This window comes from Ovis canadensis, chromosome 17 (genome assembly GCF_042477335.2).
Source record: "Ovis canadensis isolate MfBH-ARS-UI-01 breed Bighorn chromosome 17, ARS-UI_OviCan_v2, whole genome shotgun sequence".
Lineage (NCBI taxonomy): Eukaryota > Metazoa > Chordata > Mammalia > Artiodactyla > Bovidae > Ovis > Ovis canadensis.
The window spans coordinates 25,938,685-25,963,064 of record NC_091261.1 but is presented as its reverse complement, the minus strand read 5'-3'; the positions used below and the strand labels follow the sequence as shown (position 1 = coordinate 25,963,064).

At 38.5% G+C, this 24,380-nt stretch overlaps 1 protein-coding gene across 9 annotated transcripts in view; it reads right to left on the bottom strand.

Moving 5' to 3' along the window:
• Positions 1-24,380, bottom strand: part of INPP4B (inositol polyphosphate-4-phosphatase type II B) — an 883,288-nt gene that overhangs the window by 221,459 nt on the left and 637,449 nt on the right. For all 9 annotated transcript variants that reach the window (XM_069556830.1, XM_069556833.1, XM_069556829.1 and 6 more), the window contains one exon: positions 11,129-11,276. In XM_069556830.1, coding sequence (XP_069412931.1) covers positions 11,129-11,276 — 148 coding nt within the window. The remainder of the gene's footprint in view (positions 1-11,128; positions 11,277-24,380) is intronic.

The window sequence follows — 24,380 nt, the reverse complement described above, 5'->3', positions numbered from 1 at the left end:
TCCTTTGTTCACTGGGTCAATCTATTGTACTTTACTTCTGTTGGACTGTCTTGACTTTGCTTATGGGTGTATATTCAATTACACTTTTTACTGTTGTTATAAACTGCCGGGGGCCAGCGTGAGGAACTCCGCCCATGGCAAAGGTCATGAGGAAGGAGGCTTGGCACATGCAAAGGCGTGATAATCAGGAAACCCCTTGTTCCTGAGCATCTACCCCAAAACTAGAGTCTGTTTTATGCTCTCCCCCATAACCATTTTTCTCAGAGAAGGAGTAAACATGCAGCTCCAAGGCAATAAAAATTCCTGGGCGTGACAAGGGTGTTTCAGCTTATAGACTCCTCTGAAGGTTATCTAGCCCACCTGTATAGGTTCGTCCAGCCACATGTGATTGTTTACAGCCTCCCAGTCTGAGAGGCACGAGATGTTTTAGACTTACTAAAGGCAAATTATTTTGGGGAGTTGGAAATTATTAGTGTAGTGGGTTGTTTAGGAATTATACTGGTGAAGGGTTTTTCATTTGTTGTGCCAATAATTGCTGCTAATTCCCTGCCCTGGCTGTGACAAGGGTGTCATAGGTCAAACCTCTCTGCTGACAGACTAGCTTGTGTGACAGGATTATCCATACTCCTGCCACTAGGCACATGATTGTTTACTACCTCTCAACCATAAACAGCACAGAGAGTTTTGGAGTATTTTGAGAGTCTTAATTAGCATAGGGCTTTTCTCGTTGTTGAGTCAATGATCGCCGCCAGGCCTCCATATCCTTAGGCACCTGGGAATATATTAATCAATGTATTTGGAATATAGAAAAGGAAATATAGTAGTTTTAAGGTTAGAAATACTAGACTTTTTGAGTTAATGAATTTTCTCTTTTGTAATAGATCACTGTACTTTGTTATAAATCACTGTGTCCTTGCTATGTAAAAATGTAACTTTATCACTATCTTAAGACTAAATAGATCTTAAGGGGAGCATTGGTGAAAGGATTTTCATTTGTTGGGCTGATGTTTGCTGCTAAATCTCCATGTTCCCTGCCCTTATAATGAATATAACTAGCATATAGGAGAAATAAGTATTAACCTTTAAGCATATAGGAGAAATAAGTATTAACCTTTAAGATTAATCATGTTAACCTTGGGTTAAATAAATTTCTTTCTTGATTGTAACTCACTATATCTTCATCCTATAGGAATGTAACTTTATTTGGAGGGTGGTGCCTGGTTTAAGTAAAAACACCCTTGGAAAAAATAAGTTTTTTGGTTATCAGAAAGAAAGGATCATAAAATCCCTAAGACCTTTTTATGTGAAGCACCTGATTTTGATAAAGGTCAGGACTGCTGACCCCTGCGTGACTCTGTATTCATCCCCTATGTGTAACAAAAGGTATATAAGCAAACCCCAAAATAAAGAAATCGATCAGTTTCCAGAAAGACTGATTCCCCCATGTCATTTCTTTCTTGCTCCCTGTTTTTCTGGCTGAATTCCCATCTGGAGCATGGATGCTATTCCATGTAAACCAAGTTATTCAGCCTCTTTCTCCACTAATTTACCTACTACACTATCCGTTTCTAATCTCTCTATATATCTGTAATTAAATATGTATTTTTCTAAGGACGCCAATGCCGTCCCCACCTTCGAATTCCCTGGATCCACCAGGGCTGGACCCCGGCAATAAACCTCTGTGTTTACATTGGGCTTTTGCAGTTCTGTGGAGTTTTCATTTTCTTTTTTCTTTCTTTCTTCTTCCTTTTATTTCTTTTCTATTTTTAATGATTTTAATTTTTAATTTTTTAAAAACCTATTATTTTTTCTTTTATTTCTTTGCTTTTCCTACTATTCTTTTCCCCTTGCAGTTAATCTTTAATATATATAAGTCTTCTTTATCCACCTCTATATAACTCTGCATATCTATTCTTTCTTTTCTTTTCTCTCAATGTATTTGTTAGATTTGTTTTCATTGCTTTATTTCCCAATTGGCATTTTGCTTTAGTTTTGTTTTCCAGTTTCTGCTTTAGTTAATTTTGTTCTTAACTGGTAAATATAATTTTTGATTTCCTTTGTTTGCCAGGTCAATCTACTGTACTTTATTTTGCTTGGACTGTTTTGACTTTGCTTATGGGTATATATGCATATGTGTACATTCCATTATTTTAATTATCATCTACCTGATTTTATAACTGCCATATGTTTGAGGTTTGTCTTTGGTTTCTCAGTTTTGGGTATTTGCCTTAATCTCACTTAATGCCCCTAGAAAAACACTTGTGGAATCTTTGTTCCTGACCAGAGATCAAGCCCTGAGCCTTTGGAGTGGGAGCACTGACTCCAAGAGACCCTAGGCTACCAGAGAGCTAACCCTAGGGAGTATCAGATAGTGAGAAATGACACAAAGGAAACCACTTGAACACAAGACCTGGCATCATCACAACACCAGTAGCACCCTGTGCAGGACGCTTCATCTAAACAACAAACAACAAAAAAAATACAAACCCAGTCATCAGCAGACAGGATTACCACCTCAGACTTGCACTTCAGAGGAAAACCAAGCAAACAAAGAAACTCAGCACAAATCTCACCCTATAGGAAGCTTACACAAACCCCTGGATCAATGTTAGGAGGGCAGAAACCAAAAGGAAGAAAGAATTCAGCCTTAAAGCCAGGGAAAAGGACACCTCAAAGACAATAAGTTAAATATATATATATAATGAGAAGCCAAAGAAACACCACACAAATGAAGGAACAAATCAGAAACACAGAAGTCCAAGTAACTGAAGCAGAAATAGGCAAACTACCCAAAAAAGAATTCAGAATAATGACAGTAAAGATGATTAAAAAAAACCTTGAAAACGAAATGGATAAAATGCCAGAATCAGTTAACATACCTAGAAGAATTAAAGAATAAACATACAGAGACAAACAACACAATTACTGAAATTAAAAATACTCCAGAAGGAATTCATAGCAGAATATCTGAAGCAGAAAAATGAATCAGTGAGCTGGAAGATAAAATGGTGGAAATAACTTCTGAAGAGCAGAATAAAGTAAAAAGAATGAAAATAACTGAGGATAGTCTCAGAGACCTCTGCTGCCACTGCTGCTGCTAAGTCGCTTCAGTCGTGTCTGTGGGACCCCATAGACGGCAGCCCACCAGGCTCCACCATCGCTGGGATTCTCCAGGCAAGAACACTGAAGCGGGTTGCCATTTCCTTCTCCAATACATGAAAGTGAAAAGTGAAAGTGAAGTCGCTCAGTCGTTTAGCGACTCCATGGTCTGCATCCTACCAGGCTCCTCCGTTCATGGGATTTTCCAGGCAAGAGTACTGGAGTGGATTGCCACTGCCTTCTCCACAGAGACCTCTGGGACAATATCAAATGCACCAACATTCTAATTATAGGGGTCCCAGAAGAAGAGAAAAAGAAAGGGTATGAGAAAATTTTTGAAGAGATTATAGTTGAAAAATTCCCCAACATTAAAAAGGAAATAGTCAATCAAGTCCAAGAGGCACAAAGAGTCCCACACAGGATTAACCCAAGGAGAAACACACCAAGACACATACTAATCAAACTAACAGTCTAAATACAAAGAAAGAATATTAAAAGCAGTAAGGAAGAAGTAACACACAAGGGAAACCCCATACACTTAACAGTTGATCTTTCAGCAGAAACTCTGCAGGCCAGAAGGGAATGACAGGATAAATTTAAAGTACTGAAAGGAAAAAATCTACAACCAAGATTACTATAGTCGGCAAGGATCTCATTCAAAACTGATGGAGAAATTAAAAAGCTTTTCAGACAAACAAAAGTTAAGAGAATTCAGTAGCACCAAACCAGCTTTACAACAAATGTTAAAGGGACTTATATCATGAAGAAATATGAGAGAAGAAAAAAGATCTACAAAACATCCCAAATAATTAATAAAATGGCAATAGGAACACATATATCAATAATTACTTTAAATGTAAATGGATTAAATGCTCCAACCAAAAGACACAGACTGGCTGAATGGATACAAAAACAAGACCCACATATATGCTGTCTACAAGAAACCACTTCAGACCTCAAGACATATATAGATTGAAAGTGAGAGGATGGAAAAATATATTCCATGCAAATGGGAATCAAAAGAAAGCTGGAGTAGCAATCTTCATATCAGACAAAATAGACCTTAAAATAAAGAATATTACAAGAGATAAGGGAGGACACTACATAATGATCAAGAAATCAATCCAAGAGGAAGACATAAAAATTGTAAATATCTATGCACCTAACACAGGAGCATCTCAATATATAAGACAAGCACTAGCAGATATAAAAAGAGAAACTGACAGTAACACAATAATCGTAGGAGACTTTAACACCCTAATCATACCAATGAGTAGATCATCAAAACAAAATTAATATGGAAAAACAAGTCTTAAATGATTCGTTAGATGAGATGGATCTCATTAATATCTTCAGGAAATTCCATTCAAATGCAGAAGAATACACCTTCTCAGGTGTATTATATATGTACAAAGAACATTCTCCAGGATAGACCACATCCTGGGTCACAAATCAAACCTTAGTAAATTTAAGAAAGTTAAAATTGTATCGAGCATCTTCTCCGACCACAATGTTATGAGACTAGATATCAATTACAAGAAACAAATGACAATGAAAACGTGACAACTCAAAATGCATGGGATGTAGCAGAGGCACTTCTAAGAGGGAAGAAGTGAGTGAAGTCGCTCAGTCGTGCCCGACTCCTAGAGACCCCATAGACTGTCGCCCACCAGGCTCCTCCATCCATGGGATTCTCCAGGCAAGAGTACTGGAGTGGGTTGCCATTTCCTTCTCCAGAGGATCTTCCCGACCCAGGGATCGAACCTGGGTCTCCCACATTGTAGGCAGACGCTTTACCGTCTGAGCCACCAGGGAAGCCTAAGTTTATAGCAATACAATCCTACCTCAAGAAACAAGAAAAACATTGAATAGACAACCTAACTTTACACCTAAAAGAACTGGAAGAAGAACAACAACAACAAAAAGAAATTAGTAGAAGGAAGGAAATCATAAAGGTCTGAGCAGAAGTAAATGAAAAAGAAATGAAAGAAACAATAGTAAAAATTAATAAAACTAAAAGCTCATTCTTTGAGAAGATAAAAAAATAAACTGACAAACCTTTGGCCAGATTCATCAAGAAAAAGAAAGAAGAATCAAATCAACAAAATTAGAAATGAAAAAGGAGAGGTTATAACAGACAATGTAGAAATACAAAGGATTATAAGAGACTATTATGAACAACTATATGGCTATAAAATGGATAACCTGGAAGAAATGGACAGATTATTAGAAAAGTTCAATCTTCTAAGATTGCACCAGGAGGAAATAGAAATTATGAACAACCCAATTACAGGCACTGAAATTGAAGCTGTGATCAAAAATCTCCCAAAAAACAAAAGCCCAGGACCAGATGGCTTTGCAGGAGAATTCTATCAAACATTTAGAGAAGAGCTAATGTCTGTCCTTCTAAAACTCTTTCAAAAAACTGCAGGGGAAGGAACACTTCCAAACTCATTCTGTGAGGCCACCATCACCCTGAAACCAAAACCAAAGACTACAGAAAAAAGAAAACTATAGGCCAGTATCATTGATGAAAATAGATGCAAAAATCCTCAACAAAATTTTAGCAAACAGAATACAGCAACACATCAAAAAGTTCATACACTATGATTAAGCTGGGTTTATTCCAGGGATGTAAGGATTCTTCAATATATGTAAATCAATCAATGTGGTACCCCATAGCAACAAACTGAAAGGTAAAAAACATATGATAATTTCAATAGATGCATAAAAAGCCTTTGACAAAATTTAGCACCCGTTTATGATTAAAACTCTTCAAAAAACAGGCATAGAAGGAACCTACCTCAACATAGTAAATGCCATATATGATAAGCCTCCAGCACACATTATTCTCAATGGTAAAAAACTGAAAGCATTCCCCCTAAGATCAGAAACAAGAAACGGGTGCCCACTTTCCCCACTATTATTCAAAATAGTTCTGGAAGTCCTAGCTACAGCAATCAGAAGAAAAAGAAATAAAAGGAATACAGATCAGAAAAGAAGAAGCAAAGCTCTCACTATTTGCAGATGACATGATATTGTACATAAAAAACCCTAAAGATAGTATCAGAAAATTCCTAGAGCTAATTAGTGAATTTAGCAAAGTTGTAGGATACAAAATCAATACACAGAAATCACTTACATGTCCATATATTAACAACGAAAAATCAGAAAGCGAAATTAAGGAATCAATCCCATTCACCATTGCAACAAAAATGATTAAATATCTAGGAATAAACTTACCTAAGGAGACAAAGTTAGGACCAACCTAGATAGCATATTGAAAAGCAGAGACATTACTTTGCCAACAAAGGTCCGTCTAGTCAAGGCTATGGTTTGTCCAGTGGTCATGTATGGATGTGAGAGTTGGACTGTGAAGAAAGCTGAGTGCCAAAAAATTGATGCTTTTGAACTGTGGTGTTGGAGAAGACTCTTGAGAGCCCCTTGGACTGCAAGGAGATCCAACCAGTCCATTCTGAAGGAGATCAGCCCTGGGATTTCTTTGGAAGGAATGATGCTGAAGCTGAAAATCCAGTACTTTGGCCACCTCATACAAAGAGTTGACTCATTGGAAAAGACTCTGATGCTGGGAGGGATTGGGGGCAGGAGGAGAAGGGGACGACAGAGGATGAGATGGCTGGATGGCATCACTGACGCGATGCACGTGAGTCTGAGTGAACCCCGGGAGTTGGTGATGGACAGGGAGGCCTGGTGTGCTGCGATTCATGGGGTCGCAAAGAGTTGGACATGACTGAGCGACTGAACTGAACTGAACTGAAGGAGACAAAAGAACGTTTCTGTTTACATAGAAAATTATAAGACACTGATGAAAGAAATAAAAAATGAAACAGATGGAGAGATATCCCATGTTCTTGGGTAGGAAGAATCAATATTATAAAAATGACTATATTACCAAATGCAATCTACAGATTCAATGTGATACCAAATTACCAAAGACATTTTTCACAGAACTAGAAGAAAAAATTTCACAACTCATATGGAAACACAAAAGACGCCGAATAGCCAAAGCAGTCCTGAAAAAGAAGAATGGAGCTAAAGGAATCAACCTTCCTGACTTCAGATTATACTACAAAGCCACAGTCTTCAACACAGTATGGTACTGGCATAAAAAAAAAAAAACACAGAAATACAGACCAATAGGACAAGATAGAAAGCCCAGAAATAAACCCAGGCACCTATGAGTACCTTATATTTGACAAAGGAGGCAACAATATATAATGTGGCAAAGGCAGCCTCTTCAGTAAATGGTGCTGGGAAAACTGGACAGCTACATGCAAAAGAATGAAATTAGAACACTTCCTAACACCATACACAAAGAAAAACTCAAGATGGATTAAAGACCTAAATGTAAGACCAGAAACTATAAAACTCTTACAGGAAAATAGAGGCAGAATACCCAATGACATAAATCAAAGCAAGATCCTCTATGACCCACCTCTAAGAGTAATGGAAATAAAAATAAAATAAACAAGTGGGACCTGATTAAACTTAAAAGCTTTTGCACAGCAAAAGGAAACTATAAGCAAGGTGAAAAGACAACCTTCAGAATGGGAGAAAATAATAGCAAATGAAACAACTGACACAGGATTAATTTCCAAAACATATAAGCAGTTCATACAACTCAATACCAGAAAAACAAACGATCCAATCAAAACATGGGCAAAAGACCTAAAACAGACATTTCTCCCAAGAAGACATACAGATGGCTAACAAACACATGAAAAGGTGTTCAACAATGCTCATTACTAGAGAGAAGGAAATCAAAACAATGTGATATCACCTCACACCGCTCAGAATGGCCATCATCAAAAAGTCTACAAATAATAAATGCTGGAGAGGGTGTGGAGAAAAGGGAATGCTCTTGCACTGTTTGTGGGCATGTAAATTGATGTAGTGACTATGGAAGGCGTATGGAGAGGGTCTGGGTGGACTCCGGGAGTTGGTGGTGGATGGGGAGGCCTGGCGTGCTGTGATTCACGGGGTCACGGGGAGTCGGACGCGACTGGGCGACTGAACTGAACTGAACTGAGGTACCATAGATACAGTTTTGCCTTGTGTCTATTGAGAAGTTTGAGTGAGGCTGGTGTAAACAGTAAAATTATGACTACATTCATTTGATTGGATATGGCTTCCAATTATTTGTATAATTGGTTTTGGAGATATCATGGGAAGTCAGTTTCCCCAAGGGAAATTGGGGTCCATGAAACATGAACTGTCTTCGATCCGGGGGAATCACTTTCTGCTTTTTCTGGCTTTGGAATTAACTTGTTTAGATATCTCATACTGGTGGAATCACAGAACACTCGTCCTTTTTTGGTCTGGTTTATTTCACTTAATATAATGACCATAAGGTTCGTCCACATTGTAGCATTGTCAGAATTACCGACTTTGAAGAGCTGAATCAGATTCCATTGTGTGCATACCACAGTTTGTTTATGGAGTTGGTTGCCATGGACACTTAGATTGCTTCTGTTTGTTTGCCAGTGTGAATCACACTGTTGTGAGTATGACTGCAGAAGTATGCAGTTTTCAGCCCCTTTTCCCAAGCCTTTTGGGTACGTAGCATGAATTAGAATTGAACTGTGTATTTATTCCATGTGTTAGTTTTGGAGTAATTTCTGTAATGTCTTGCACAGTGGCAGCACCATTCAATGTACTTTTTTGTATGGTAGAATACTGTTCAAGCTTTTGAATATACCCTGTGTTGCATATTCAGTCACCCACCGATGGACACTTGCATGGGTTCTACCTTTGAGCTATTGTGAATAACGTCACTATGAATATTTGTGTACAATTTTTGTTTGAATTATTAACAAATACATAGTACTATATATCAAAGAAAAAAAAAAAACTAGGAATAAAACCACCAAATGACCCAGCAATCCCACTCCTAGGCATATACCCTGAGGAAACCAAAATTGAAAAAGACACATGTATCCCATTGTTCATTGCAGCACTATTTACAATAGCTAGAACATGGAAATAACCTAGATGTCCATCGACAGATGACTGGATAAAGAAGTTGTGGTACATATACACAAGGGAATATTACTCAGCCATAAAAAGGAACACCTTTGAGTCAGTTCTAATGAGGTGGATGAACCTAGAACCTATTATACAGAGTAAAATGAGTCATAAAGAGAAAGATAAATATTGTATTTTAACGCAAATATACGGACTCTAGAAAAATGGGTTCTGAAGAATTTACTTACAGGGCAGCAATGGAGGAACAGACATAGAGACTAGACTTATGGACATGGGGAGAAGGGAGGAGATGGTTGAGATGTATGGAAAGAGTAAGATGGAAACTTACATTACCATATGTTAAATAGCCAACGGGAATTAGATGTATGGCTAAGATACTCAAACAGGGGCTCTGTATCAGCCTAGAGGGGTGGGATGGGGAGGGAGATGGGAGGGAAGTTCAGAAGGGAGGGCATATATGTATACCTATGGCTAGTCAAGGCTATGGTTTTTCCTGTAGTCATGTATGGATGTGAGAGTTGGACTGTGAAGGATGAGTGCCAAAAAATTGATGCTTTTGAACTGTGGTGTTGGAGAAGACTCTTGAGAGTCCCTTGGATTGCAAGGAGACCCAACCAGTCCATTCTGAAGGAGATCAGCCCTGGGATTTCTTTGGAAGGAATGATGCTAAAGCTGAAACTCCAGTACTTTGGCCACCTCATGTGAAGAGTTGACTCATTGGAAAAGACTCTGATGCTGGGAGGGATTGGGGGCAGGAGGATAAGGGGACGACCGAGGATGAGATGGCTGGATGGCATCACTGAGTTGATGGACGTGAGTCTGAGTGAACTCCGGGAGTTGGTGATGGACAGGGAGGCCTGGCGTGCTGCGGTTCATGGGGTTGCAGAGAGTCGGACATGACTGAGTGACTGAACTGAACTGATGGCTGATTCAGGTTGAGATTTGACAGAAAACAACAAAATTCTGTAAAGCAATTATCCTTCAATAAAAAAAATTAATTAAAAAAACGGTGTAAGCTATAAATGAGGATCACATATGTGATGAAAAATTTTCAAGTGCTCAGTAGTCATTTTTAAAGAGCAAAAAGAGATGCATATAAAATTAATAATATATTGCATTTAACACCAATATAGGCAAAATGTTATTTAACCTTTCATTATAAAATTGGTCTTTTCCAAATGTGTGTGAAGAATTTGAAGACTGCGGTTTGTGTTTTACACAAATGTAACATCTCAAATTGAACTATTCATATTGCAAGTGATTAACAGTTCTAGCAGCCAAACATACTGGACAATGCCAGTCTTGATTTTTATGTTACCATCATACTTTATGATGTGAAATAAGTCAGACAGAGAAAGACAAGTATATTATACTGCTTATATTCAGAATCTTAGAAAAATAATATAAATGAACTTACTTATAAAATAGAAAGCCTCACAAACTTTGAAAACAAACTATGGTTACCAAAGGGGAAAGGTGAGGTGTGTGATAAATTGGGAGTTTGGGATTAACAGATACACACTGGGGTGTATAAAATGAATAAGCAGTAGGGTCCTACTGTAGAGCTCAGGGAATTGTACTCAATATTCTGTAATGACCTATATGGGAAAAGAATCTAAAAAAGAATGGATATATATGTATCTATGGGCTTCCCCAGTGACTCAGCAGTAATGCAGGAGCTGCAGGAGACATAAGTTTTTCTTGAGTCAGGAAGATTCCCTGGAGGAGGGAATAGCAACCCACTGTAATATTCTTGCTGGGAAAATCCCATGGACAAAGGAGCCTGGTGGGCTACCGTCCATGGGGTTGCAAAGAGTCAAATACAACTGAAGCCACTTAGCATGCATAAGTATATGCATAACTGAATCACTTAGCTGTACACCAGAAACTAACAAAATCTTGTAAATCAATGGCAGTCCAATATAAAACAAAAATTTAAAAGAAGACCAAAATAAAAAAAGAGAAAATGTTTTATAGAAAAAGTAATTAATGTAAGAGATGATCATAAACCATTTTCTCTTACCTACACAAATCTTCTTTGATTTGAAGAGAGATCAATTCCTTAGGAATATGGAAAGAAAGTATGCTCTCTGACATCTGCTCCCGGATTTGCATCCACTTATTGTCAGAAGTGGGAAATCTGTATAATTTACACACTGGGTTCTTTAACACTGGAAAAGGAGACAAAAATCAAGGTTAATAGTCGGATTATAAAGATATGTCCATTAGATAAAGATCAATTAACAATATCATTAATCAGGCTGCCATTCTGATTATTTATTTGATGAAAAATTTTTATTATAACCCATAGTGTATTTGAGTTCCTAAGAATTTTCTCAATACACTTTATTTTTTTCAGTAGCTTCTGGGACATCAGTCTTTATTAAATTAAAAAGTGATATGTCAAATTCTAATTCATAGAGTGGCCACTGCGGTTCTCTGATATACTGCCTAATAATTCTTTTCCCTTCTAAAGATTTTCTTATAGTGTATGTATTTATAACTATAGATGAAAATATATGGATTTATATATCATACATACTTTGAAAAAATATATTTCTGAATTTCTTCCAATCACTCTTAGTCAACTTTACCTACTTACATAGTAGGTGACAACTGATATGTTATATTAAAGGTTCTAAATGACCCTACTACCAAAAGTGATTTATTTCTTAAATGTCAAAAGGTTTATTCCTAGTTTAAGATCTATTAAAATTCAAAGATCATTCATCTTCAGTGCCACTAAGTCAGTAACACAGTTTCCTGAAACCATACGTTATTAGAAGCAGAATAGGGAGACTAGGAACAAACTGAATATTTGGGGTGGATGGGCAGTGATTAGGGGAAAAGCAACATGGTCATGTCATTAAGGATTTTAAAAGATTAAAAGAAAAAGTGTAAGACTAGATATTAAGATAATACTTGAGACACCTTTTATGAGGCCAGCATTCCTGCTGCACTACCAAGCTCTACATTTCAGGGCAAGGTTTTATCTCCACTGCCGTTGGGCAATGAATGTGAGAGAAATACATCAAAGTTTAGTGAACAACAAAATATCACGTCAATCACCAGTCAAGTATCTAGGATTGTTTGGCTCCAGTTTACCAATAAAGCTAACTAAAAACAGAATTTGATATTGAAGTGGATGTAAGACTTTAATAATGCCCAGCCTGGAATGTGGCCCAAGTCTCTTCAATGTATAGAGTAAAACACCTTTCAACATTTCAGAGTTCCAAAAGCCTGTGAATGCATGTGTGCTAAGTCACCTCAGTTGTGTCTGACCATTTGTAACCCTATGGACTGTAGCCTGCCAGGTGCCTCTGTCCATGAGGTTCTCCAGGCAAGGATACTGTAGTGACTTGCCATGCCCTCCTCCAGGGGATCTACCTGACCCAGGGATAAAATCTGCATCTCCTGCATTGGCAGGCAGGTTCTTTACCACTAGCACCATCTGGGAAGCCAATAAGCCTGTACCACATTTATCATTTCGATAAATATATATACATACACATACATACACACATACATATATATTTCTGAGCATTAAAATGAGGAACTATTCATCCATTCTGCAACCACCATTCTCAGTGGCTCAGTCTGGACATTATCATTGTTAAGGAGGTACCATCTCACACCAGTCAGAATGGCTGCCATCCAAAAGTCTGCTGCTGCTGCTAAGTCACTTCAGTCGTGTCCGACTTTGTGCAACCCCATAGACGGCAGCCTACCAGGCTCTCCCGTCCCTGGGATTCTCCAGGCAAGAACACTGGAGAGGGTTCCAAAAGTCTACAAACAATAAATGCTGGAGAGGGTGTGGAGAAAAGGGAACCCTCTTACACTGTTGGTGGGAATGCAAACTATGGAGAATGCCACTATGGAGAACAGTGTGGAGATTCCTTAAACAACTGGAAATAGCAATCCCACTGCTGGGCATATACACTGAGGAAACCAGAATTGAAAGAGACACATGTACCCCAGTGTTCATCGTAGCACTGTTTATAATAGCCAGGATATGGAAGCAACCTAGATGTCTATCAGCAGACGAATGGATAAGAAAGTTGTGGTACAAATACACAGTGGAATATTACTCAGTCATTTAAAAGAATATATTTGAATCAGTTCTAATGAGGTGGATGAAACTGGAGCCTATTAAACAGAGTGAAATAAGTCAGAAAGAAAAACACCAATACAGTATGCTAACACATATATATGGAATTTAGAAAGATGGTAATGATGACCCTATATGCAAGACAGCAAAAGAGACACAGATTTATAGAACGGTCTTTTGGACTCTGTGGGAGAAGGAGAGGGTGGGATGATTTGAGAGAATAGCATTGAAACATGTATATTATCATATGTGAAACAGATCGCCAGTCCAGGTTTGATGCATGAGACAGGGTGCTCAGAGCTGGTGCACTGGGATTACCCTGAGGGATGGGATGGGGAGGGAGGTGGGAGGGGGATTCAGGATGGGGAACAGATGTAAACCCATGGCTGATTCATATCAATGTATGGCAAAAACCACTACAATACTGTAAAGTAATTAGCTTCCAATTAAAATTTCAAAAAAAAGTACATCAGAAACCTTGATAGAAACATGTCATTCTTCAATAACCAGATTCAAAGCTCCCAGTACACTTCTCTATTTCCTTTAAGTGTTACCTAGAATGTGCACTTTTTAAAAACACCAATGTGGTTTAGTCACTAAGTAGTGTCCGATTCTTGCAACCCCTTGTGGACTGTAGCCTGCCAGACTCCTCAGTCCATAGGATTCTCCAGGCAAGAATACTGGAGTGGGTTGCCATTTTCTACTCCAGGGGATCTTCCAACCCAGGAATCAACCTGGGTCTCCTGCCATTTCAGGCAGATTCTTTACCCACTGAGCTACGAAGGAAGATAAAAACACCAATAGAAGCCAGAAAACAGTAGTATATTTCCAGTACGTTGAGAGACAATATTTTAAATCCAGTGTTCTATGTCCAAAAGGATTATATTTTTGCCATAAACATGACCTTTTAAGTCTTATGAATCAGATTATATCACAGATCATATTTAAGGCTAATTACACTTTCTCATTTTGGTGAATTATAATTGATATAATATTATACTAGTTGTAGGTATATAATGTAATGACTCAGTGTTTGTATATATTATTAAATGATTACCACAATGAGTCTTGTTAACATCTGTCACCATACATAATCACAAATTTTTTCTTGTGATGAGAACTTTAAAAATCTCTCTCAGGAACTTTTAAACATGCAAAACAGTATTATTAACTATAATCATCATGCTGCATATTATGTCCTCAAAACTATTTTATAAGTACAAATCTGCATGTTTTGATACCTTCACTCCCATCCCCTGTCCCTCATCTCTGGAAACCACCAATCTGTCTTTGTATGTGTGAGTTCTTTTTTTTTCTTTTAATTTGTTATGCTTTGGTTTGTTTTCAGATGCTACATATAGGTGAAATCATACAGTAGCTGTCTTTCTCTGTCTGATATTTCACTTGGCATAATGCCCTCAAGGTCTATCCATGTTGTCACAAATGGCAAGCTTTCATTCTTTCTTACGGCTGAATAATATTCTATTCAGTGTGTATGTGTGATCTGTGTATCACGTTTTTTTATCCATTCATCTGTGGACGCTGAGGTTGTTTCCAAGCCTTGTCCACTGAAAATAATGCAGCAATGACCACTGGGATGCATGCATCTTTTTGAATTAATATTTTCATTTACTTTGGCTAAATACACAGAAGAGGCAGTGCTGGATCATACGGCAGTTCTTCTTTTAGTTTTTAGGAAATCTCCATATTGTTTTCCACAGTGGCAATACCACTCAACATTGCCATCAATAGTGCACAAAAGTTTCCTATCTCCACATCCTTGCCAATAATACTTGTTACATCTTGTATTTTTGATACCCTTTCTAACAGATGGGAGATGATATCTCACTGTGGTTTGGATTTGCATTTCCCTCATGACTGGTGGTTCACACAGTAAAGCGTCTGCCTACGATGCAGGAGGCCCAGGTTCGATTCCTGGGTGGGGAAGATCCCCTGGAGAAGGAAATGGCAACCCACTCCAGTACTCTCGCCTGGAAAATCCCATGGACGGAGGTGCCTGGTGGGCTACATCCATGGGGTCGCAAAGAGTCAGACACGACTGAGCAACTTCCCTTTCATAATTGTGATGTTAAGTAACTTTTCATGTACTTGCTGGCCACCTTTGTCTTCTCTGGAAAAACATCTATTCAGATCCTTTGCCCATTTTTAATCAGATTTTGTTGTTGTTGTTATTGAATTGTAGGAATTCTTTACATAATTTGGATATTTGTCCTTATCAGATATAGTTCCTTTTATATGAAATACAGAAACCTACACTCCATGAAAGAAACTATGGTATTTAATTCATCTTTAAAGTGACAATATTTCAAAGATGTAAGAATTTTACTAAAACCTCTATTGCCATAAACTTGGAAAAGAAAAAAAATATATATATGTAGGCAATTCAATACATTGTAAGTCAAGTTAAATCATTTATAGGATATTAGGAATTCTAATATAACTAACATGGTCAGGAATATAAATGAATCATTTTATAGTAAGATAAAAACTCAGCCTCTGTCCAAATTTTCCCTTTGTAATCTAAGTAAATATTCAATTACTTGGGTTATCTATATTTAGTACATGCACTGCTTATTAACCTCTGTTTTGTTTTGTTTTTTTTTTTCAAGATTACACAGAATCTTTGTATCTTCCAAACCATGGTTAAAAATCCTTGGGTTTTTCTTGCCTTTAATAAAACAATAATTATTTTTAGAAGATTTATACTTTTAATTAGGTTGTAAAATATAATATTCCTTATTTCATTTATCTCAAAACCAGTCCTTCAACTTTTGATTCTACTGTTTCATTTTAATGCTCTTCAATGTATTCTAAATATAAACCTTTGTTGAAATAACATCAGTAGACATCAAGGACAGTATGATTAATGTGCTCCGGAATTCTCCTGTGACCACCCCAGACACAAGGTCCAAGACCCTGTGAAAACGCTGCTAGTTTTTAAGGAAAACGCTTGAGGCAAATAATAAACAAAAAATCAGGTCACTTCATCTACCTCCCAGAATTCCCAATAATATCTCCCATCTAACTTTCATGCTATACATTCTAAGCTTTTGAAACTCATAAATCTCTAAACAGTGATACTAAATTTGAGATAGTTATAAGGGTCTCAATGCAGACGTAGTGGAATCCACTTTACACCCCAGTTTGATCCAGCAGCATTGCTTATTGAAAACCTACTAAAAGCAAGAACGTCTACTCTGTATCCTAAAATGTCACATAACAGAGTAAGGCTTAGAAAATAAAAATCAGTATATGGTCTGCAAAGACTATAAAACTCTTAGAGGAAAACATAGGCAGAACACTCTGTGACATAAATCACAGCAAGATCCTCTATGATCCACCACCTAAAGTAATGGAAATAAAAACAAGAATGAACAAGTGGGACAAAATTAAACTTAAAAACTTTTGTAGAGCAAAGGAAACTGTAAACAAGGTGAAAAGGCAACCCTCAGAATGGGAGAAAATAACAGCAAATGAAACAACTGACAAAGGATTTATTTCTAAAATATACAAGTAGCTCATGCAACTCAATACCAGAAAAACAAACCACCCAATCAAAAAGTGGGCAAAAGACCTAAGCAGATATTTCTTTAAAGAAGACATATAGACAGCTAACAAATATATGAAAAGATGCTCAATACTGCTCATTATTAGAGAAATGCAAATCAAAAGTACAATGAGATATCACCTCACACCAGTCAGAACGGCCATCATCAAAAAACATATGAACAATAAATGCTGGAGAAGATATGGAGAAAAGAGAATCCTCTTGCACTATTGGTGGGAATGTAAATCGATACAACCACTGAGGAAAACACTATGACGATTCCTTAAAAAATTAGGAAAAAAACTACTGTGTGACCCAACAATCCCACTACAGGATATATTCCTTGAGAAAATCATAATTGAAAAGGACACATGTACCCCAGTGTTCACTGCAACACTCTTTACAATAGCTTGGACACGGAAGCAACCTAGATTCCCATCGACAGAGGAATGGATAAGAAAGCTGTGGTACATATATACAACGCATTACTCAGTCAGAAAAAGGGATGTATCTGAGTCAGTGATGATGAGGTAGATGAACCTGGAGCCTCTTGTATAGCGTGAAGCAAGTCACAAAGAGAAACATACAAAGTATATTAACACATACCTACGGAATCTAGAAAGATGGTACTGATGACCATGCTCACAGGGCAGCAGTGGAGATGCAGATGTAAAGAACGGACGTATGAACAATGTTGGGGGGGGATGAACAGAGACAGCAGCATGGAAACATACACACTACCTTATATAAAACAGATAGCCAGTGGGAACTTCCTGTATGCCTCAGGGAATTCAAACTCTGTGACAACCTAGAGGGGTGGGATGGGATGGGAGGTGGGAGGAAGGTTCAAGAAGGTGTGGACATATGTATACCTATGGCTGATTCATACTGATGTATGGCAGAAACCAACACAATACTGTAAAGCAATTATCCTTCAATTAAAAATAAATAATTTTTTAAAAAGTCAATATATGGTCTGACTTTTAATTACCATGAAATTTGTTCCACTGGTTACAAACAGATCAGAGATGTTCTCAGCTCAAAATTTTGCTGGGTTCATAGTGGGAAGATGTTTGCCATCCTCACATAAAAGAAAGCCGTGGTATTGATGTATCAAACATTGAACAGTGGGCCATAAGTAATGAATGCTTTTGTCATTTCAGAAATGCTTCTGCCCTATAGCAGAGACACAATTTCAACCATTCTGCACATACAATCCAGCTGTGGAAATGAGCCCACCACTTTCAGCTCTGGCTTTCCACTGATGCCAAATGTTTCTTCATAGAAAAGGTGCGTTGCTGACCATATAATAAGCTCAACTCACTTCCCACGTGGCTTGGTGGTAAAGAATTCACCTGCCAGTGTGGGAGATGTGGATTCGATTCCTAGGTCAGGAAGATACCCTGGAGTAGGTTATGCCAACTCACTCCAGTACTCTTGCCTGGAAAATTCCATGGATAGAGGAGCTTGGTGTGCTGCAGTCCATGAAGTCCCAAGAGTCAGATGTGACTAAATACACTAACAACAACTATCTAACATCTATTATAAGTTATTTTTAGAGAGCCCTACATATATTGTCTTCCTTTTTTCCATTGCTTTTGCCAGAACAACTGCTAAAAATATCATGTAATAGATTCTACCAAGAGAATAACAGTAAAGAGATTTTAGATCCCACCACGGTTCCAATAATGACTTAACTACAATACTGTAAAGTAATTAGCCTCCAATTAAAATGAATACATTTATGAAAAAAAAAAGAATAAAGTTCTAAGCTAGTCCAGATCTGAACACATTCCCTCTGAGATCTACCCCCTAAGGTGAACACAGGGACAGAAGGCAAATGACAGATTTGTTTCTCCTAAAATCACAGCACAACTCGAATGTCTAGATTGTTTATTCCAGACACTGTAAAGGGCCTTTTAAAAAAGGTAGCACACCACCTGCTTTTCTATGGCTTTCAGCAACTGTGGAAGCCAAGTGTTCCAGTTCTAAATTACCAAGGTAAAGATGCCAAGGATATGTTCAAGAAAGCCAACACATAGGTGATACATAAAAAAAGATGGCCGTTCAAGCAACCTGGGGCAGAAAAAAACAAACCAGAGAGGTATCATAGGGTCGATTCTTTTCTATGTCTGTGTTGGGACATCAGAGGATTAGATGGAAGTTTGGAAATACAGGAGCCCCAGGTTCGATCCCTGGGTCAGGAAAGTTCCCTGGAGAAGGAAATGGCTACCCACTCCAGTATTCTTGCCTGGATAATTCCATGGACAGAGGAGCCTGGTGGGCTATATGGGGTCGCAAGGAGTCAGACACTGAGCAACTAACACATTCACTTTCCTTTTAGGAATATGGATTCAGGGTTGAAGGGATCATCAAAATGTGAAACAGTTATCTCATCAGGGTGTCTGTAACATAGTTCTCCAGACAAAGCTTATCTGTGATTGTGCTTAGTCACTCAGTAGTGTTCAACTCTTTGCAACCCCATGGACTGTTGCCTGCCGGGCTCCTCTGTCCGTGAGAATTCTCCAGGTGAGAATACTGGAGTGGGTTACCATGCCTTTCTCCAGGGGATCTTCCCAACCCAGGGATGAACACAGATCTCCCACACTGCAGGAGGATTCTTTACCGTCTGAGCCACCAGGGAAGCGCTCATCTGTGATTATCTTCATGCAATTTCCTGCCTTCAGGAGGTGGTAGAAATCACATATATAAATGGAATCTGACTTTATTAGCGTCAATCTTTACAAAATCACTATTTCAATGTCCTGTAGATTCTTGTAGAGAATCTGTTCGTTTGGTAGCTTTTAATTATGCAGTTGTTTAATAGTTTCACTATTCAGCTGAATGTACATATATTTCCTCTTCTCCAAATGCTGGATAATACTTAGAGAAGATAAGTCTGGGTAATCCAATTAGATAATGACACTCTCTCATTTGTAGTTGAAAATATCTTAGCTTTATATACACACATCTTAGATGTAGACTGGCTCTTTTTAAGATTAAATGAGATCTAAAAAAAAACCTAAACAGAAATCACGAAAAGACTGTCCTATGCATAGTTATAGGAAAGAGAACATAAGAAAAGATGACAGGAGCTCTGAAAACCAGCAGAGAGGGACCGCTTTTTAAAATAATGAAGATGAAATAAACTGTTAAAAAATTAAGTCCCTCAAATTTTTTAAATTACTTTTCTTTAGGTGTGTCATACAATCTATATTATGTTATTGCTTGTGTTGCTTTGACGCATCAAAAAAAAAAAAAAGAATAGAAATAGGATATAAGCTGAGTTGGAAAAGTGCTGCTCCCCTTGTGTAGCCAAGCCCACAAGCCCCTAGCACTCCATGTTCAAATCAAGGCCATGAACAAGAAAAACTATTACAGATGTCAGAATAAAACATAAAGGTAATATTTGTGGGAATTTAGTCTCCAGCTGGTGATAACTGGTGAGTTCAGCGTATACAATTTGTATTTTCAGCTTTGGTTGGTCAGAGCAGTGATTTGTTTCATTCATTGTAGTTTCAATGATTTGTTCTGTGTATTCTCATCATCCGGTCCCATCACTTCATGACAAATAGATGGGGAAACAATGGAAACAGTGACAGACTTTATTTTCTTGGGCTCCAAAATCACTGCAGATGAAATTAAAAGACGTTTGCTCCTTGGAAGAAAAGCTATGACAAACACTAGACAGCATATTAAAAGGCAGATAAATTACTTTGCTGACAAAGGTCCATAGAGTCAAAGCTATGGTTTTTCCAGGAGCCATGTATGGATGTAAAAGTTGGACCATAAAGAAGGCTGAGCACCAAAGAACTGATGCTTTTGAACTGTCATGTTGGAGAAGACTCTTGAAGTCTCTTGGACTGCAAGGAGATCAAAGCAGTTAATTCTAAAGGAAATCAGTCCTGAATACTCATCAGAAGGATTGATGTTGAAGGTGAAGCTCCCACACTTCAGCCACCTGATGTGAAGAGCTGACTCATTAGAAAAGACCCTGATCCTGGGAAAGATGGAAGGCGGGAGGAGAAGGGAATGACAGAGGATGAGATGGTTCGATGGCGTCAGTGACTCAATAGACATGGGTTTGAGCAAGCTCCGGGGATGGTGAAGGACAGGGAAGCCTGCCGTTCTGCAGCCCACGGGGTTACAAAGAGTTGAACACAACTGAGTGACAGAACAACAACAACAACAATAATTCTAATACAGTCATTAAAGGAAAGGAAAAATCTAGAAAAGTGTCCCTTTCTGGTTCATCTTTCATGCTGAACAACCTGGAATGACCTGCGCCATTCATGGAACTCAAGTTGTTTCTTGGCATTTTGCCTCTGCTTAAGGCATTCTCTGAATCTCAAAGGAATGCTCCTTTTTCCTAGCTACAGGTAAATATCCCATAAACTCAGCTCAACGAGTACCTCCTCTAGGAGGTCCTCCTTGACTTCCACCTCCTCCCTCCCTATAGGTGCCTCTCCTTGGTACTCCCCGTCCCCCTCTCTATCATGGTTCTTACCAGTTGTGCTACAATTGTCTGTTTACTGCTCTGTGCCCCCCATTAAAAGGCAAACTTCGTGAAGGCCATGACTGTGCTCTTTTCTTAACCTTCATTTTATCTCATTTCCCAGGCAAGAATATTGGAGTGTGTAGCCACTCCTTTCTCCAGGGGATCTTCCTGACCCAGGGATTGAACTTGCGTCTCTTGTATCTCCTGTACTGGCAGATGGGTTCTTTACCACTGAGCCAACTGGGAAGCCAAATCATTACTTCCCCTAGTAGGAAAACAGAATGGCCCTGACTGTGTAAATTGAGAGGAGAAAATTCAAGAGGGAAGGACATAACTAAAAACCTCACTTCAATGAAGAGCACAGGCATCAGAATGAAGGAAGGAACACCAGAGCTGAAAGTCCTTCTCATATGTGTCCACAAAATATTACCTTTTTGACTATATCATCTTCTTGCCTTTATTTTCCTTCTAGTTTACATAAGGCGGGCAATAGATGGGATGATAAAGCAGGAACAAAGCTGAAGTATTAAAAGTGTCTGATGATTTCATTGATTACTATTAATTGATACAGAAATTTACTCTTTCACTCAAGCTACTTGACACTCTATGTTAATATACAGTAAAGAAAACATGAAAATTCCAAAAGAGCAAGGTTAATGGTGTGAACTACTAACACTACCAACCATATCAGGAAACAAAAGATGTTACGGACATCAGCCATCACATGACAGCCACCTGGAGGGAGAGTCCTGAGGAAACTCAGAACGAAAACAAAGAATGTCTGCGATCCAGCTGTCAACCGCCGCAGTCATGCCAGACTCTGCACTCTGAGGAAACTCAGGACGAGGGAACACAGGATACTGGCCCCAGATAGCTGAGGCACACCTTAAAGGAATGACTACAATGAGCCCAGACTTTGCATCTTCCCTAGGGGCTCAGACAGTAAAGCGTCTGCCTGCAATGCGGAAGACCTGGGTTCGATCCCTGGGTTGGGAAGATCCCCTGGAGAAGGAAATGGCAATGCACTCCAGTACTTTTGCCTGGAAAATCCCATGGACAGAGGAGCCTAGTAGGTTATGGTCCATGGGGTCGCAAAGAGTCAGACACGACTGAGCAACTTCACTTTCCTTTCCTTTTCCTATACACAGAAAAGGGCTGATTTCATTAACTTGAGATGTCTGGTTTTCCTTAATTATCAATAATCTTTTGATGTTCTGGCTCCCTGCCCTTTGTTGCAAAAACTCCCATACATCCTGGCTCTTCATAGCAGTCCCTCAGAGTAATCTGAGACTTCTGTCTCCTGGGCTCAAAGCCCTGAGAAAGTCTGCCTAATAAAACATAACTCTCATCTTTACGGTTGTATGTTTTTTTCTTTGCATTGACAATGGGCTCCACTGGATTTATTAAAACAGCAAAGTGCAAAGAAATCCGGTGAGTGAGTATAAGGATAAAAGGCCAATGTTATAAGCCAAGATGGTCCTAGATTTTATATATCATAGAGTTATAAATACAAGGGCAAATCTATTTAACTAGTATGAAGAACGTATGAGGCTTCCCAGGTGGCTCATTAGTCGAGAAACCCCCCTGCCCATGCAGGAGACACAAGAGATGAAGGTTCAGTCCCTGTATCAGGAAGATTCCCTGGAGAAAGAAATGATAGCTTGTTCCAGTAATCTTGCCTGGGAAATGCCGTGGACAAAGACGCTGGTGGGCTACAGTTCATGGGGTTGCAAAGAGTCGGATACAACTTAGTACAAAGAAGACACCACCGAGATACCTTTGTTATTATAAACTGATATGATCTAAAATTTGACAAGGTAGTTAATTTAGTACCTCATGAATGGAAAGGAAAAAACAGTAGACAAAACAAAGAGATTTGCTTTTACGGCTGGAATTCCTTAGGACTCGACATGAACATAGAGATAAATATTTTTCAAAGTCTCTCAGAATCTTTCTTAAAATATTCAGAGTCACCAGTTGCTTTAGATGGGGTGGTATTGAGGAGAATGTTGCCTGTACTTAGTCCAGTTATGTGGTATTGTGAAAGGCAATTAAACTATATGGTGCCAAACGAAGCAGAAAAAAAAAATTAAAAATGAGAATTTAACAGCAATTTTTAGGGAAAATAATACATCATTTTAAATGGAAATAATTCAATTTGAACATCTTTCTCAGGGACAGAAGAATAACAGGGCAGTTTTCTGTACCTGAAGCATAAATTCAAGCGGTAAGATACACCCACTATCAGTCATTTGACAAATATCTGCTGAGTTCCCATTGCTTTCTGTCCCTGGAGACACAGAAATAAATAAGCAATGTTTCTTCTTCTTAAACAGCTCATAATTAGGCAACTGCAGTAAAGCAATGGGGCATGTGTGCTAAGTCACTTCAGTCTTGTCTGACTCTTTGTGACCCCACGGACTGCAGCCTGCTAGGCTCCTCTGTCCATAGCATTCTCAAGGCAAGGATACTGGAGTGGCTTGCCATGTCCTCCTTCACGGGATTTTCCCAACCCAGGGGCGGAACCCACTTCTGTTACATCTCCTGCTCTGGCAGGCAGGCTATTTGTGCCGCCTGGGAAAGTCGATGGCTTAAGCCTATCTGGGGGAAAAGAATAAAAGATACAGTGGACTATTTTGAGAACACTTGTGATTCTTCCCTGAGGCAAGAAGATAAACACCAATAAACTCTCAAATAGCGGGGAAAATACCTGTATTTAGGACTGAAAACAGGGTAGTCCTCACATTGAGATTTAGATGTTTTACAGTCATGGAATTCATTGCTGTCAGATACACCCTCTGTGAAGAGGATGGACAGCATACACGTTAATATACAGCATGAAACTGGTCTTCAAAAATATCATAGATAATTTCATGACTCAAGAAGTACAGAATTCAACGGGGAGAGACGCTGTATCAGATCGAATGCTTGCTGACAGAGCGAAACTCACTCAAAATGTGAAGATAATAGGAAACGATGACAGGGTCCATTAGCTTCTCTGATTGATCATGATAATATCAAAGTCCATGGGCTGAAGTATTCTGCAGCATTATACTTTAACAAAGAAAATGGGTAGGTTCAGGAAATCTACAGAGAATTGT